Below are 16885 nucleotides of genomic sequence, written 5' to 3' on the forward strand. Positions count from 1 at the left end.
TGGACCCCAAGATCCCTCTGAGCCTCCACACTGCCAAGAGTCTTACCATTAATACTATATTCTGCCATCATATTTGACCTACCAAACTGAACTACCTCACACTTATCTGGGTTGAAATCCATCTGGATTGTTCTCAAGTTGGAAGACTGCGACTGGTGGAAAGCAAGACAAATATAGACTGACCAATTGCTACTGCATCAAACCTACTCTCAGATCGTCAACAAAATGATGAAAGCTCGTGGGTCCTGCTATCAGATGAGACTCACTTGCCAATAATTAGAACAGAAAATGGGAGAAACATTCAGCATGTAAGAAATCAATGGAATAAACAAACAGTATCAACATTTCACTTCAAAGATCCTTCATAAGAAACATAGAAAATAAGTGCAGGAGTAGGGCATTTGGCCCTTCGAGCCTGCACTGCCATTCAGTATAATCATGGCTGATCATCCAACTCAGGACCCTGTACCTGCCTTCTCTCCATACCCCCTGATCCCTTTAGCCACAAGGGCCATATCTAACTCCCTCTTAAATATAGCCAATGAACTGGCCTCAACTGTTTCCTGTGGCAGAGAATTCCACAGATTCACCACTCTCTGTGTGAAGAAGTTTTTCCTAATCTCGGTCCTAAAAGGCTTCCCTTTATCCTCAAATTGTGACACCTCGTTCTGGACTTCCCCAACATCAGGACCAATCTTCCTGCATCTAGCCTGTCTAATCCCTTTAGGATTTTATACGTTTCAATAAGATCCCCCCTCAATCTTCTAAATTCCAACGAGTATAAGCCTAGTCGATCCAGTCTTTCATCATATGAAAGTCCTGCCATCCCAGGAATCAATCTGGTGAACCTTCTTTGTACTCCTATGGCAAGAATGTCTTTCCTCAGATTAGGGGACCAAAACTGCACACAATACTCCAGGTGTGGTCTCACCAAGGCCTTGTACAACTGCAGTAGTACCTCCCTGCTCCTGTACTCAAATCCTCTTGCTATGAATGCCAGCATACCATTCGCCTTTTTCACCGCCTGCTGTACCTGCATGCCCACTTTCAATGACTGGTGTATAATGACACCCAAGTCTCGTTGCACCTCCTCTTTTCCTAATCGGCCACCATTCAGGTAATAAACTGTTTTCCTGTTTTTGCCACCAAAGTGGATAACTTCACATTTATCCACATTAAATTGCATCTGCCATGAATTTGCCCACTCACCTAACCTATCCAAGTCACCCTGCATCCTCTTAGCATCCTCCTCACAGCTAACACTGCCGCCCAGCTTCGTGTCTTCCGCAAACTTGGAGATGCTGCATTTAATTCCCTCATCCAAGTCATTAATATATATTGTAAACAACTGGGGTCCCAGCACTGAGCCTTGCGGTACTCCACTAGTCACTGCCTGCCATTCTGAAAAGGTCCCGTTTATTCCCACTCTTTGCTTCCTGTCTGCCAACCAATTCTCTATCCACATCAATACCTTACCCCCAATATCGTGTGCTTTAAGTTTGCACACTAATCTCCTGTGTGGGACCTTGTCAAAAGCCTTTTGAAAATCCAAATATACCACATCCACTGGTTCTCTCCTATCCACTCTACTAGTTAATCCTCATAAAATTCTATGAGATTCGTCAAACATGGATTTTCCTTTCACAAATCCATGCTGACTTTGTCCGATGACTTCACCACTTTCCAAATGTGCTGTTATCACATCTTTGATAACTGACTCTAGCATTTTCCCCACCACCGATGTTAGGGTAACCGGTCTATAGTTCCCCGGTTTCTCTCTCCCTCCTTTTTTAAAAAGTGGGGTTACATTAGCCACCCTCCAATGCTCAGGAACTAGTCCAGAATCTAAAGAGTTTTGAAAAATTATCACTAATGCATTCACTATTTCTTGAGCTAGTTCCTTATGCACTCTGGGATGCAGACCATCTGGCCCTGGGGATTTATCTGCCTTTAATCCCTTCAATTTACCTAACACCTCTTCCCTACTAACATGTATTTCCCTCAGTTCCTCCATCTCACTGGACCCTCTGTTCCCTACTACTTCTGGAAGATTATTTATGTCCTCCTTAGTGAAGACAGAACCAAAGTAGTTATTCAATTGGTCTGCCATGTCTTTGTTCCCCATAATCAATTCACCTGTTTCTGTCTGTAGGGGACCTATATTTGTCTTAACCAATCTTTTTCTTTTCACATATCTATAAAAGCTTTTACAGTCAGTTTTTATGTTCCCTGCCAGTTTTCTCTCAAAAATCTTTTTTCCCTTTCCTAATTAAGCCCTTTGTGCTCCTCTGCTGGACTCTGAATTTCTCCCAGTCCTCAGGTGAGCCACTTTTTCTGGCTAATTTGTATGCTTCTTCTTTGGAATTGATACTATCCCTAATTTCCCTTGTCAGCCACGGGTGCACTACCTTCCCTGATTTATTCTTTTGCTAAACTGGGATGAACAATTGTTGTAGTTCATCCATGCGATCTTTAAATGCTTGCCATTGCATATCCACCGTCAACCCTTCAAGTGTCATTTGCCAGTCTATCCTAGCTAATTCACTTCTCATACCTTCAAAGTTACCCTTCTTTAAGTTCAGAACCTTTGTTTCTGAATTAACTATGTCACTCTCCATCTTAATGAAGAATTCCACCATATTATGGTCACTCTTACCCAAAGGGCCGCTCACGACAAGATTGCTAATTAACCCTTCCTCATTGCTCAATACCCAGTCTAGAATAGCCTGCTCTCTACTTGGTTCCTCAACATGTTGGTTCAAAAAACCATCCCGCATACGATCCAAGAAATCTTCTTCCTCAGCACCCTTACCAGTTTGGTTCACCCAATCAAGATTGAAGTCACCCATTATAACTGCTGTTCCTTTATTGCACGCATTTCTAATTTCCTGTTTAATACCATCCCCAACCTCACTACTACTGTTAGGTGGCCTGTACACAACTCCCACCAGCGTTTTCTGCCCCTCAGTGTTATGCAGCTCTACCCATATTGATTCCACATCCTCCCGACTAATGTCCTTCCTTTCTATTGCGTTAATCTCCTCTCTAACCAGCAATGCTACCCCACCTTCTTTTCTTTCATGTCTATCCCTCCTGATTATTGAATATCCCTGAATGTTGAGCTCCCATCCTTGGTCACCCTGGAGCCATGTCTCTGTGATCCCAACTATGTCACCGCAAACAACAGGAATTCTGCAGATGCTGGAAATTCAAGCAACACACATCTAAGTTGCTGATGAACGCAGCAGGCCAGTCAGCAGCTCTAGAAAGAGGTACAGTCGACGTTTCAGGCCGAGACCCTTCGTCAGGACGAAGGGTCTCGGCCTGAAACGTCAACTGTACCTCTTCCTAGAGATGCTGCCTGGCCTGCTGTGTTCACCAGCAACTTTAATGTGTGTTGCTCCAACTATATCATATTCATTAATAACAATCTGCACTTTTAATTCATCCACCTTGTTACGAATGCTCCTTGCATTGACACACAAAGCCTTCAGGCTCGCTTTTACAACACTCTTAGCCCTTATACAATTATGTTGAAAAGTGGCCCGTTTTGATTTTTGCCCTGGATTTGCCGGCCTGCCACTTTTTCTTTTCACCTTACTACTTTTTGCTTCTACCCTCATTTTACACCCCTCTGTCTCTCTGCACTTGTTCCCATCCCCCTATTGTGAACTAACCTCCTCTCTCCTAGTCTCTTTAATTTGATTCCCACCCCCCAACCATTCTAGTTTAAAGTCACCTCAGTAGCCCTCGCAGATCTCCCCACCAAGATATTGGTCCCCCTAGGATTCAAGTGTAACCTGTCCTTTTTGTACAGGTCACACCTGCGCCAAAAGTGGTCCCAATGATCCAAAAACTTGAATCCCTGCCCCCTGCTCCAATCCCTCAGCCACCCATTTATCCTCCACCTCATCGCATTCCTACTCTCACTGTCGCGTGGCACAGGCAGTAATCCCGAGATTACTATCTTTGCAGTCCTTTTTCTCAACTCCCTTCCTAACTCCCTATATTCTCCTTTCAGGACCTCTTCCCTTTTCCTACCTATGTCATTGGTATCTATATGTACCACAACCTCTGGCTTCTCACCCTCCCACTTCAGGATATCTTGGACGCGATCAGAAATATCCCGGACCCTGGCACCAGGGAGGCAAACTACCATCTGGGTCTCTGGACTGCATCCTCAGACTCGCCTATCTGACCCCCTTACTATCGAGTCCCCTGTTACAACTGCGCTCCTCTTCCTTTCCCTACCCTTCTGAGCTACAGGACCGGACTCTGTGCCGGAGGCACGGCCACTGTCGCTTCCCCCAGGTAAGCTGTCCTCCCCAACAGTACTCAAACAGGAGTACCTATTGTCAAGGGGCACAGCCACTGGGGTACTCTCTATTACCTGACTCTTCCCCTTCCCCCCCCTAACCGTGACCCACTTGTCTGCCTCCCGTGGCCCCGGTGTGACCACCTGCCTGTAACTCCTCTCTATCAACTCCTCACTCTTCCTGACCAGACGAAGGTCATCGAGTTGCAGCTCCAGTTCCCTAACGCAGTCCCTTAGGAGCTGCATCTCGGTGCACCTGGCACAGATGTGGACGTCCGGGAGGCTTGGAGACTCCAGGACCTCCCACATCCGGCACCGAGAACAACAAACTGCCCTCACACTCATACTGCCCCTCTCCTCAAATAACAACAAAAAATGAATACCAAACCTTCCTCGCCTTGCCCGTTTCCGCCTAAGCCCGTTGAGCCGAAGCCCTTAAGCCTTCACTCTGCTCCCAGCTCACTCCGCCGCCCGCAAACTACGCTGCCCACTGTTTGAGGCTCTGTTCCTTTTTAATCTTCCGCGCTTCAATGCCCGACGCCACACGCCTGCGCAGTCCCACCTCTGTGAACGCCGATGGGAAAAAAGCCGAAAAATTCAAAAATGGCTTCCTCTGCACTCCCGCTCCGATTCTCTGATCCGTTTTACTGATCAACAGAAAAAGACTCGTGTCAAAGTGAGAACGGATCCCTACGAAGTGATGTAAATGAATTACAAATATAAAACACAAAATAATTGCATAAGAATTGAATTGCGTTAACTTCATTTCTTGCATCTTTCACATGCAAGAGGAGTAAAAATCTTTACATCTCCGTCTAAGTGTACAATGTGCAATTTATGGTAATTTGTAATAAATAGTATGTACAACAGCACAGTCAATATAGCATAGAAATACAATTGTATCATCGTGAATTAATCAGTCTGACAACCTGGTGGAAGAAGCTGAACCGGAGCCTGTTAGTCCTAGCTTTAATACTGCAGTACCGTTTCCCAGATGGTTGCAGCTGGAAAAGTTTGTGGTTGGAGTAACTCAGGTCCCCAAAGATCCTTCGGGCCCTTTTTATGCGCCTGGCTCTGTAAGTGTCCTGAATAGTGGGAAGTTCACGTTTACAAATGTGCTGGCCTGTCTGCACCACTCTCTGCAGAGTCCTGCAATTGAGGGAATTACAGTTCCCACACCAGGCAGTGATGCAGCCAGTCACGATACTCTCAATTGTGCCCATGTCAAAAATCCTTATGATTTGGGGATTCATGCCCAACTTCTTCAACTGTCTGAGGTGATAAAGGAGCTGTTGTGCTTTTTTCACCACACAGCCTCTATGTACAGACCACATGACAACCTCGCTCTGGCAACTCTCCTCAGGGGCTCAGTGTTGGCGACATCGAACTGAGCGTAAAAAAAAAACATTTAGCACATCTAGGAGAGAGGCAGCAATGTTGGCAGCACCACTGCCCTTAGCTTTGCCAGACCTTGCCATAATCTGCGTGTGTTGGTGGAGAATTGTGTTTGGATCTTGTCCTTGTCTGACTAGTCCAGTCCAGGACATTAGCTTTGTTGTTTTTAAGCCATTCCTGTGTAGCTTTGGCCTTCCAGGTCGGAGGAGGCGCGGCAGGTGAAGCTAGTTACTCAAATTATGAGCTAACATAAGCAAGGTTTGCTCTAAGGGAGTGTCCCGTCGAGGAGCAGCCTTGTCGAGGGAAGTGCCTTGTGAGAAAAGTGCAAGTTTTTGGCTCGAGGGTCTTCGGCTAGGAGGCTGAGAGAGGAGACTACGCCACAGTTGGAGAGGGAGAGAAGTGGTGAAGAGGTGACCACTAGGCTGATTCAGTGTGCTGTGTGCATGATAATAGACAATAGACAATAGGTGCAGGAGTAGGCCATTCGGCCCTTCGAGCCAGCACCAACATTCACTGTGATCATGGCTGATCATCCACAATCAGTATCCAGTTCCCGCCTTATCCCCCATAACCATTGATTCCATTATCTTTAAGATCTCCATCCATCTCTTTCTTGAAAGCATCCAGAGAGTTGGCCTCCACAGCCTTCTGGGGCAGAGCATTCCATATATCCACCACTCTGGGTGAAAAAGTTTTTCCTCAACTCTGTTCTAAATGGCCTACCCCTTATTCTTAAACTGTGGCCTCTGGTTCTGGACTCACTCATCAGCGGGAACATGCTTCCTGCCTTCAGCATGTCCAATCCCTTAATAATCTTATATGTTTCAATAAGATCCCTTCTCAGCCTTCTAAATTCCAGAGTATACAAGCCCAGTTGCTCCAATCTTTCAACATATGACAGTCCCGCCATGCCAGGAATTAACCTTGTGAACCTACGCTGCACTCCCTCAATAGCAAGAATGTCCTTCCTCAAATTTGGAGACCAAAACTGCACACAGTACTCCAGGTGTGGTCTCACCAGGGCCCTGTACAGCTGCAGAAGGACCTCTTTGCTCTTATACTCAATTCCCCTTGTTATGAAGGCCAGCATGCCATTAGCTTTCTTCACTGCCTGCTGTACTTGCATGCTTGCTTTCAGTGACTGATGTACAAGAACACCTAGATCAATTGTACTTCCCCTTTTCCTAACTTGACTCCATTTAGATAATAATCTGCCTTCCCATTCTTACCACCAAAGTGAATAACCTCACATTTATCCACATTAAACTGCATCTGCCCACTCACCCAGCCTGTCCAAGTCACCCTGCATTCTCATAACATCCTCCTCACATTTCACACTGCCACCCAGCTTTGTGTCATTGGCAAATTTGCTAATATTACTTTTAATTCCCTCATCTAAATCATATATATAACCATATACCATGCCGAGTCAGCATGGATTTATGAAGCGGAAATCGTGCTTGACTAATCTTCTGGAATTTTTTGAGGATGTAACTATGAAAATGGACAAGGGAGAGCCAGTGGATGTAGTGTACCTGGACTTTCAGAAAGCCACATAAGAGATTAGTGGGCAAAATTAGGGCACATGGTATAGGGGGCAGAGTACTGACATGGATTGAAAATTGGCTGGCTGACAGAAAACAAAGAGTAGCGATTAACGGGTCCCTTTCGGAATGGCAGGCGGTGACCAGTGGTGTACCGCAGGGTTCAGTGCTGGGACCACAGCTGTTTACAATATATATTAATGATTTTGATGTCTTCTAATCCTGCTGTGGTCACCAACTGTGACCCCTCCGTTCCGGATACGATCGTTCTTCCATGGTGAACCCAGCACCCAGGCAAGGGCGGACACACACCCCAGGTTCCCACCGATCATACCTTTACACCCTGTGAGCCTCTGGTCGGTTCCCGCGAACCAGTCCTCCAAACTCCCACCAACTTGTGGGGGCACACTGCTCTTTCCAGGGTCTCGTGGTGTGTCTCGTGCCTTAGCAAACCTGCTCCTTTTATCCCCCTGCTGGGGTATCACCTGTCCATTAAACTTCAAACAGCTCTGGTTCAAAACAACCGGTCTGTCAATATCTGAATTGTGTTTCTTTCCCGTTAATCCCTCTCTTCTGTCTTATTAGCATTTTGGATGTTTCTCCACTGTCTTTCTTATCTCTCTCATTAGCATCATCCGTCCGGTACCTCTGCTTGGTGTCACACATGACACCGCGCACTGCCTCCTGCCTGTCAGCCATTCTGCTATTCATGTCTGTGTCTTTCCCGTAATGCCATAGGATTTCATCTTGTTAAGCAGGCTCATGTGTAACACCTTATCAAATGCCTTCTGAAAGTCTAAGTAAGTGACATCCGCTGCCTCTTCTTTGCCCACGCTGCTTGTTCCTTTACAGAAACCATGCTGATTTTGACTTATTTTATCATTAGTCTGTTAGTACCTTGAAACCTCATCCGAAATAATCGATTCCAACACTTTCCCAGCCACTGAGGTTAGGCTGACTGGCCTATAATTTCCTTTCTTTTGCCTTCCTCCCTTCTTAAAGAGTGCAGTAACATTTACCATCTCCCAGTTCTCTGGGACCATGCCAGAATCAAGTGATTCTTGAAAGTTCATAACCAATGCATCCATCAGCTCTTCAGCAACCTCTGTCAGGACTCTGGGAGGTAGGCCATCTGGTCCAGGTGACTTATCCACCTTGAGACCTTTGAGTTTGCTTAGCACTTTTTCCTTTGTAATGCATTTGGTACTCACAGACCTCTGGTACACTGCTAGTGTCTTCCACATACCCTGTATGTTCATCTCCATATGTTAGATATGGCCCTTGTGGCTACGGGGATCAGGGGGTATGGAGGGAAGGCTGGGGCGGGGTTCTGAGTTGGATGATCAGCCATGATCATAATAAATGGCGGTGCAGGCTCGAAGGGCCGAATGGCCTACTCCTGCACCTATTTTCTATGTTTCTATATTCTTTCCATTTCTTGATAATTGATTTCACTGTACTCCAAGGGATATTCAGTGACTTGGAAATTTTCTTGTATCCATCTTCTGTGCTTTTCAATAACTTTTTTGCGGTGTTGCTTGGAGTGTTCGTTTGTTTTCATGGTGTAGCTTTTGCCAGGATACTGACTCACCAGCAGCTGGACCTTCCAGATACAGGTGTATTTTTACCGGAATCAATTGAAACACCATAACTGCACACAGGTCTCCAAAATTGGATCTCCATTTAACTAATTATGTGATTTCTAAAACCATCTGGCTGCACCAGTGTTGATTTGGTGTGTCATATTAAAGGGGTGTGAATACTTCTGCAATCAATAATTTTGTATTTTATATTTGTAACTAATTTAGATCACTTTGTAGAGATCTGTTTTCACTTTGACACGAAAGTGTCTTTTTCTGTTGATCAGTGTCAAGAAAGCTAAATTAAATCCAGTGTGATTCAATGTTGCAAAACAATAAAACATGAAAACTTCCAAAGAGGGGTGAATACTTTTTTAGATGCTGTATCTTCCATGAACATAGTAAACTTGTCTTTTCCTTATTCAATTCCTCCTTCGTACATTTGTCTATAAGGGACCCATATTGGCTTTTCATCTAGAGTACCTATTGATGCTTTCAAATCTCTTAGATTTCTTGCTACAAGTTCCATATCAATTTCTTAATCTGCCTTTAAAATCTGAAACCTTCCCAATCCTCTGAATTTTCCCTTTCTTGGCATTTTTTTTTTAATCTAATACAATGTTGAACTTCAGCCACTTTCTGTTACAATTTTATGCCTTTTGAAGGACATTTATTTGCTGTAAATTATGTATTCTTTCTGTTAGCCATTGTTTACTATCGCAATTTTTTATGTTGCTTCTCTGTCTACCATAGACAATTCACACTTCATACTTTCTTTGTATGATTTTTTTAGATTTAAGGCCTTGGTTTCATATGGAATTAAATCACTTCAAATCATGATATGATTATTTTCCCTAAAGTCCCCATAATTTATTAACCGTCAGCAGTCATGTACCATTTATGAAAGGTGAAGTAGTTTGGGTCTGGAAGAAACAAGTCAGTGTTTTCAGTCAGAGAAAGGGGGAAAGAGATATATAAAACAAGAGGAATATATCTGCTGCAGTGAGTACAAATGATTTGATGGCAGCAAATAATCTTCTTTATCTTTGTAATGTGTTATAAATGGTGAGATTCCAGGACTTGCCCAGCAGACCAGACACTATGTTCAGAATTTAAAAAACAAGTGAATATGATGTCAAGAGTAGCAAGTTCTGATACATATACTGGTTGAGTATCCCTTATCTGAAATTCCAAAATCTGAAAACTTGTTAAATCCAAAATTTTTTTGAGTATTGACATAACGTCAGAAATGGGAAATTCCACAAAGCATTGGGAAGGTTCCCAGGCAATGCGCAGGGCTCTGTGCATCACGGACAGTTCTGAGAAGTGACCTTCACAAATGTAATGAAGAGAAGTTAATGAACAATAGAAAAAACTGCATAAAGTGAAAATTGAAGATCACAATAGTGTATTGAAAGAGTGGATTCATCAGTTTTGGAGTGAACATATCCACTTAACATAAAACAAGCAAAGATCTATCACAACAAACTGAAAATTGAAGGTAATTGTGAATATTCAGCAAGCTTAGAAATTTAAGAAAAGGCACAGCATTAAATTTTTGATTTAGCACGGTAGGCATTCTTGATGGTGATGTAATAATGGTCCAGTGTGTTTTTTTTCCCCCTAGTATTGCAAGTGATCTATTGAAGGTAATTGCATAGTGATTTTTTTCCAGACTGGCCTGGTTAAAATCCCCCAAAACAATGGTGAAGGCATTAGGGTGCACTGTTTCATGCCTGTTGATCCCATTACTCAGATCATCTAAAGCCTGATTGACATTGGCCTGAGGTGGAATGTATTCTGCTACTAAAATGATCCCGGAAATCTTCAACGATAGGTAAAAAGGACGGCACTTTGCAACCGACTTCCACCTTGCCCTTAAATTTACTTGGTTCATCTCTGATACCTCTCTCCCCTTTCTCGATCCCTCTCTTTCCAGAGATGAAGACAGATTATCTTTTGATATCTTTTACAAAACTACTAACTTTATGGTTAACGACTATACCGCTTTTCATCCTGTCACTTGTAAACATGCTGTTCCCTTTTCTCAGTTTCTCCAACTCTGCTGCATCTGTTCTCAGGATGAGGTTTTCCATTCTAGAACACCTGAGATATCATCCTCTTTCAAAGAAGACAGCTTCCCTTCCACCACCATCGTTGCTGCCTTCACCTGCATCTCCTCTATTTCCCGAACATCTGCACTCACTTAAGCCATCCGCTGCTATAAACAGGGATAGGGTTCCCCTTGTCGAATCTCCGTATCCAGCACATCATTCTCTATAACTTCTACCATCAATAACAGGATCCTACCGCTAAGCACATCTTTGGCTTCCCTCACTCTCCGCTTTCTGTAGAGCTCAGTTTCTACATGACAACTTGTTCCCTTATCCCTTGCCATTAATTTCCCTCCTGGCACTTATCCCTGCAAGCATAACAAGTGCTACATCTGCCCCTGTCCTCACCACCATTCAGGGCTTCAAATTGTCCTAGGTAAATCAAGTCTGTCATGGTCTCTTTTGTATCCAGTGCGGCCTCCTCTACATCAGTCAGACCAAAGTAGAGGAGGCTGCTAATTTCTCTAACTTCCAGTAATTAAGGTCAGGGTTCCTACTGCAGACAGAACACGTGCTATGCAAAGCAAACACCTGATTTGTATTTGGTTTCTCCACTGTAGAGGCTACATTGTAAACACTGCAGTACACAATGAAGCTGACAGTAAAGCTCTGTTACATTGCTGCAGATAACAGACTACAGATTTCTCAAGCAAGGCATGATTGTGTTTAAATGAAAACCTTCAGGTTTTTGAAGTAGTTTTTTTTTGGAAGCATTGTGCAACTAAACATCAAATATAATTGGACTGTATTCAGAGCCCAAGGTCCCCCCATTCTCACACATAGCCGCTTTGGATGTAGAGACTCTGTCTTATTGACTTGTATTGAGCTGGATTCAAAGGGCATTGCTTGAGCAGAAGCAGGGCCTCCAATTGTGCCCTCAGGAAGCTCCATCTTGGATTTGTAATAGATTTTAAGTGTCTCTGACTTTAAAGCATGTAAAAATAATTAAAAACTAAGGAAATGCCAGCAATTCTGTTCAGAACCACCAGCATTTACTAGCAAGCTACTGGCCCTTTGATTTTGGCAGCTATTTGACAGCTTAGGCACACGGCTACATATGTATTTGGTATTTAAAATGTATCAACTAATATGCTCCCTCCAATTTAGGCAAATAACAATGCTGCGGTGTGCTTACTATACTTGGGCAAACTGAAAGACTCCCTCAAGCAGCTGGAAGGACTCGTACAGCAAGATCCAAAACACTACCTGCACGAAAGTGTTCTGTTTAACCTGACCACTATGTATGAGCTTGAATCATCTCGCAGCATGCAGAAGAAACAGAGCTTGCTGGAGTCAGTAGCCTGTCGTGAAGGAGACAGCTTTAATATTCAGTGTCTAAAACTACTGTGAAACCATCCATGTTCTCCTGTTTGTAATTATTATTGTAACTTAATATGTAAATATGTAAATATTTTACTGAACTTTAATGTGTCTATATTTGGAGTAAATAATTTGTTTTTCCTTTCACAACTTGCTTCTGTTAGGGATAAGGGAACAGTATGAATTTCAATTAACCCAACTGATTGTAATTTTTTTTTGCTCCTGCTGGTTCATGCAACCTGGCCAGAGCTGTTAGATAATGTGATTCCTGTTTTGTGATTTTAAATAAACCCATATAATCACATGGAATTTATTTATTCCAAAGTACATTAGACTCAAGCAGCAGAAATAAGCTTACAGGCAAACTAGAATAATGTAGCATAGAAGCAGGCCTTTTTTCCCCCACTGCCCATTAAGCATCCATCAACACAAATCCCAGTTTATTCTCTCCACATTCCACTATTCAGCAATACACCAGGGACAGTTAACCCACCAATCTATATAGCTTTATGCTGTTTGAAGAAAGCATAGCACTGTATGACACCCATTCTGTCAACGAAAAATGTGCAAACTCCACACAGTTAAGATTGGAGGTCAAAATTGTATTAGGTCAAGGAGCTGTGAAGCATCACCGTGTTTAGGGGATAGGTTTACACATGCCACAAACAACAGCAGGATACATGGCACAAGTTGCTAGCTTATTTTCTACATATGCTCTGCAGCTGACCATCAGGTATGCAAAGTTTCATCTTTCCATAGAGACTCTGTCTGTCATTTCCTGTTATAAATATACATGACTGCTTGCTGTTACACTCTGAATTTATTAAATATTACTCCATTGTTCCAGCCAACATTGAACGGCAGATATTGGAAATCTGAAATAGAAACAGAAAATGACAGTATTATTAACAGATCAGCAACGACGGTGGAAAGAGAAAAAGAGTTAACATCTCAGGCTTGTAACAGCATTTTCTATTTAAAGGGATAGTTTATCTGGTATCTTGAGAACATCTAGAACTCTCAGCATAGTGAGAAATTGAAATGCATTCAACAATATAGAAATTGTTTAGGAATTTCAATTTCACATTAGGTCTTTTATTTTGTATGTTGCTGTTAGCTGCGTGGATAATGTAAAATGAAATTAACTAAAATAGTTTACTGCAGCAGCTTGTTACACATAAAGTATCTTTAAAAGAAAGCAAAAATATTAATTTTAATTCTAACTCTTTCTAGTTATGGTGAAAAAATGATTGGTGCAGAAGCTGTAATTGATGCAAGTATTCCCAGCATATTCTGCTTATTTCTAGATTTCCAGGACCAACAGTGGTTTCTTGGTATTTCTCAATCAAGTTTTCAGTAAGATCTGGAAATTCAATAATTGACACCATCGGTACATGAACTAGAAAAAAAAATCTAGGCCAATCAGATTGAACTCTGATTAATTAGATTATAGTTAATCAATATGAAATAAGTCCAATCACTCCCTTCAGAAAAATGGAGACTAGCTTTCTCTGTGTCATTCAGATTGAGATTATAAAAACCCAGGAATGGTACTGAATAACATGCTAAAGTAGAAATGAAATACTAGTGGGAGTAGACCTCATCATTTGCATGACAGTCACACGTGTGCTAAGTAACGTCCTGAACTGTACTGCTGAAAGCAGAAGGAAAGAAACTGGACTAAAACACAGTAGGACAAGAGAATTTTCACATCCAAACATCCTAAGAATATTTTTCTGCACAAGAAATACAAATATTATTCTTTAGAAGAATGAGAAAGAATCAGAATATTTGTAAACTACAGCATGTAACAGATTTTGATTGCATTTTATATAAACCTGTAACTGATATCAAATTTTAGTAAGACAATGAAAATTTTGATGATATAAAAGCTTCACCCATTTGTTACTATTTGAGTATTAGTATGTAAAATTTCTATTTTAGAAGCTTCATCTATTGTGTTACATCAACTAGAATGAACCAGATCAGCTGCACCTTAAAATTCAATAAATCCTTACAAATCCCTGAATAAAATTATAAAGTTTTCAGTTGAACATTTAGAACAAGTATCCTTGATTAAGGAGTAGTTTAAAAAGGTTTATTTACAGCACAAATTTTAGGATTAGAAAGAGGATGCATATTTCCTGAACATGGTAAATTAATACATGAGGAACAGACGGCATTAAAATTTGACACTATAAAATTTTAGTTAAACAGAAGTGAACTGCAAGATAAATATATTTTCTTCAACAGATAATGAATGATTTTCTAAGGTAATTGTTGAATATATTAAAGTTTCTGTAATGGCACTCTAATCTTAGTGATGCTACTTTCCCTTTATTAAATTAAAACTAATTTGAAAGACATAACTTGAAAATGCAGAGTTAACTGAAACTTGTAGAATTTTTTGCTGCTTGGTTAAGAAATTGAACATAATTCGGCAAGCTTCCATTTCATCCGCTGGGTTGTAAAGTGTTCAAACAAGCTTTCTGACAGCCTCATGGTTTCCATATACTTCTGCAATATAAAACCTCCAGTTACCATACAATCTGGTTGTATAAGTTGGAAATCCATTTTCAGTTACAATGTTAACATCTTAAGTAGTGTGGAAACAATTGACTGGTTAAAAGAAAAACAAAATAAAATGCTAGAAATACTCAGCAGGTACAGTCAACATCTGCAAATAAGAGAAACAGCAAATGTTTCAAGTCAATGATCTTTCATCAGAACTAGGGAAAGTAAGAAAACGATGGATTTTAAGAGCACATGATTAAGGCCTTAAGAGGTAACAAACACACATATGAACATACAAATTAAGACTAATCTGATTGTAACTCTACATTCTCTGTAAATTTCATTCTTTAATCAAGTATCTATCTACCCTTACTTTAAAAATTCTAAAGACTCTGCTTCCATTGCCCATGATGCACAATATGCTGTAAGAAAAAAAAGCCTCAACTCTGTCTTAAATTATCTATTCCTTATTAAACAATTTCCAAAAGGATTAAAAAAAAATTTCTGTGTGTACTTTGAGGTTCCAGTCTTGGTCAGCCACCACTAAGTTACATGTCGACCAAATAACAGAGAAAGGATCTCGTGCTTTCCTGGTGTATATGACGAATAACCTCTTCTCAGACTTCCATCTGCATACAGGTGTGGATTTTAACCGACATTTTGATAACTGCTACCTTCATCAGGGTTGATGCCTGGGCATGTCTAGTCCGGTGGTATTTATATCTTCATTATCTGTCCCTCCTGATCGATTAGTCCTCATCCAATCACGTTTCCACTGTCCTAATCAATCAGGAGGGATGGATGACGAAGGTATCATTAAGAGTTTCCAGTTTTGGGTGTACCATCTAACAATATCAGCGTCATGTAAAACCACAGTGCTGGCAATTATCTGTGGTGGAGTCCTAATTTGGAGCACCAATTTGTTTCCCATATTTGTAGGTGCAAAGAAAAGTATGTTTCAATACACTGTGTAAAACTAGACAAGATGGATTTGGTGTGTCTAAAATAAATGCATGTCTTTCCACTCTTGCATATGGTAAAATCATGCTCCCGTTTTGCAGCTCCCCTCTCCTTAAGATATTGGGCATCCATAAAGATATTTAGATGAGAATTACAGGCCATAGGGGAGACCGGTTTCATGGGGAAAACTTACAAGTGGGTCATTTGATTCTTTTGTGAGAAAGCTGTTGCATACCAGTGTAACATGTGACCTGTGAAATACTCCCCACCATCAATGCATTTGCATCACCTGCTTTACCTCTGCAGTGATCAATAAACCCAAAAGATGCTGTTAGAATTTCCATTTTCATCCAGTGAGAATTGATGATAGATCCCTGCATGATGGGTTATCATGCCTCCCTTTACTGTGGCAATTCTGATCTATTTGACATCTTTATCTCACACATCAAAGTACCCACAGCCATCAAGAACGTAGTGAATCTCTTCATCCAAGTGAATGTGTTCCCAGAAAAAGGATCTAAGCTAAAACAAATGCCACTAATGTACCAACTAATGCCACTTTAACGAAAAAGACATTTTATTTATTAATGACAGTCTTCCTAATGCATAGAGTGTAAAAAAAGTAATTTCCCAGGATTATTGTCTTCTCAGTAAGGAGTACAAAAATCTGAATTAATCACTTTTGACATTGTGCTGACAGCAGGATGTTGTTGTGTGGCTGGAGAGTAGCTCATCTTTTTCATTTCCCAGAAGGGAGTTTGAAGCACGGTAGTGCGTAAGTCCACCTAAGAACCATGCAGATCCAGTGAGGAGAGGCCAGCTCAAGTGTTAGTGAATCTGTAATTCAGGCCCTTCTGGGAATTTTTTATCATTATATTTTCTTCTTATTTTGTGAAACACATGAACATACAGGCAGCATTTCAGTAAAAAAGGTGTCCTTTATTATAAATATTTCCTTTCAAAACAATTACCTTATTTTCCCCCAATTCAGAACAGCCAAAATAAATCTTTTTACAAAGAGCATTGAAGAAAGCACCGTAATGTTTGACAAGCCATCAACGTTTGGTGTGATGTTCATCTTTTTAAAGCAGAGTGCTGGCATCTACTGACCACACAAAGAAACAGCAATCTTCTTCACTTCAA

At 41.4% G+C, this 16885-nt stretch overlaps 1 protein-coding gene across 6 annotated transcripts in view; it reads left to right on the plus strand.

Moving 5' to 3' along the window:
* Positions 1–15225, plus strand: part of trappc12 (trafficking protein particle complex subunit 12) — a 162645-nt gene extending 147420 nt beyond the window's left edge. For all 6 annotated transcript variants that reach the window (XM_072251157.1, XM_072251159.1, XM_072251161.1 and 3 more), the window contains one exon: positions 12056–15225. In XM_072251157.1, coding sequence (XP_072107258.1) covers positions 12056–12298 — 243 coding nt within the window. In that variant the 3' untranslated portion in view covers positions 12299–15225. The remainder of the gene's footprint in view (positions 1–12055) is intronic.
* The last annotated feature ends 1660 nt before the right edge of the window (positions 15226–16885 follow it).

Source organism: Mobula birostris, chromosome 2 (genome assembly GCF_030028105.1).
Source record: "Mobula birostris isolate sMobBir1 chromosome 2, sMobBir1.hap1, whole genome shotgun sequence".
NCBI classification, from domain to species: domain Eukaryota; kingdom Metazoa; phylum Chordata; class Chondrichthyes; order Myliobatiformes; family Myliobatidae; genus Mobula; species Mobula birostris.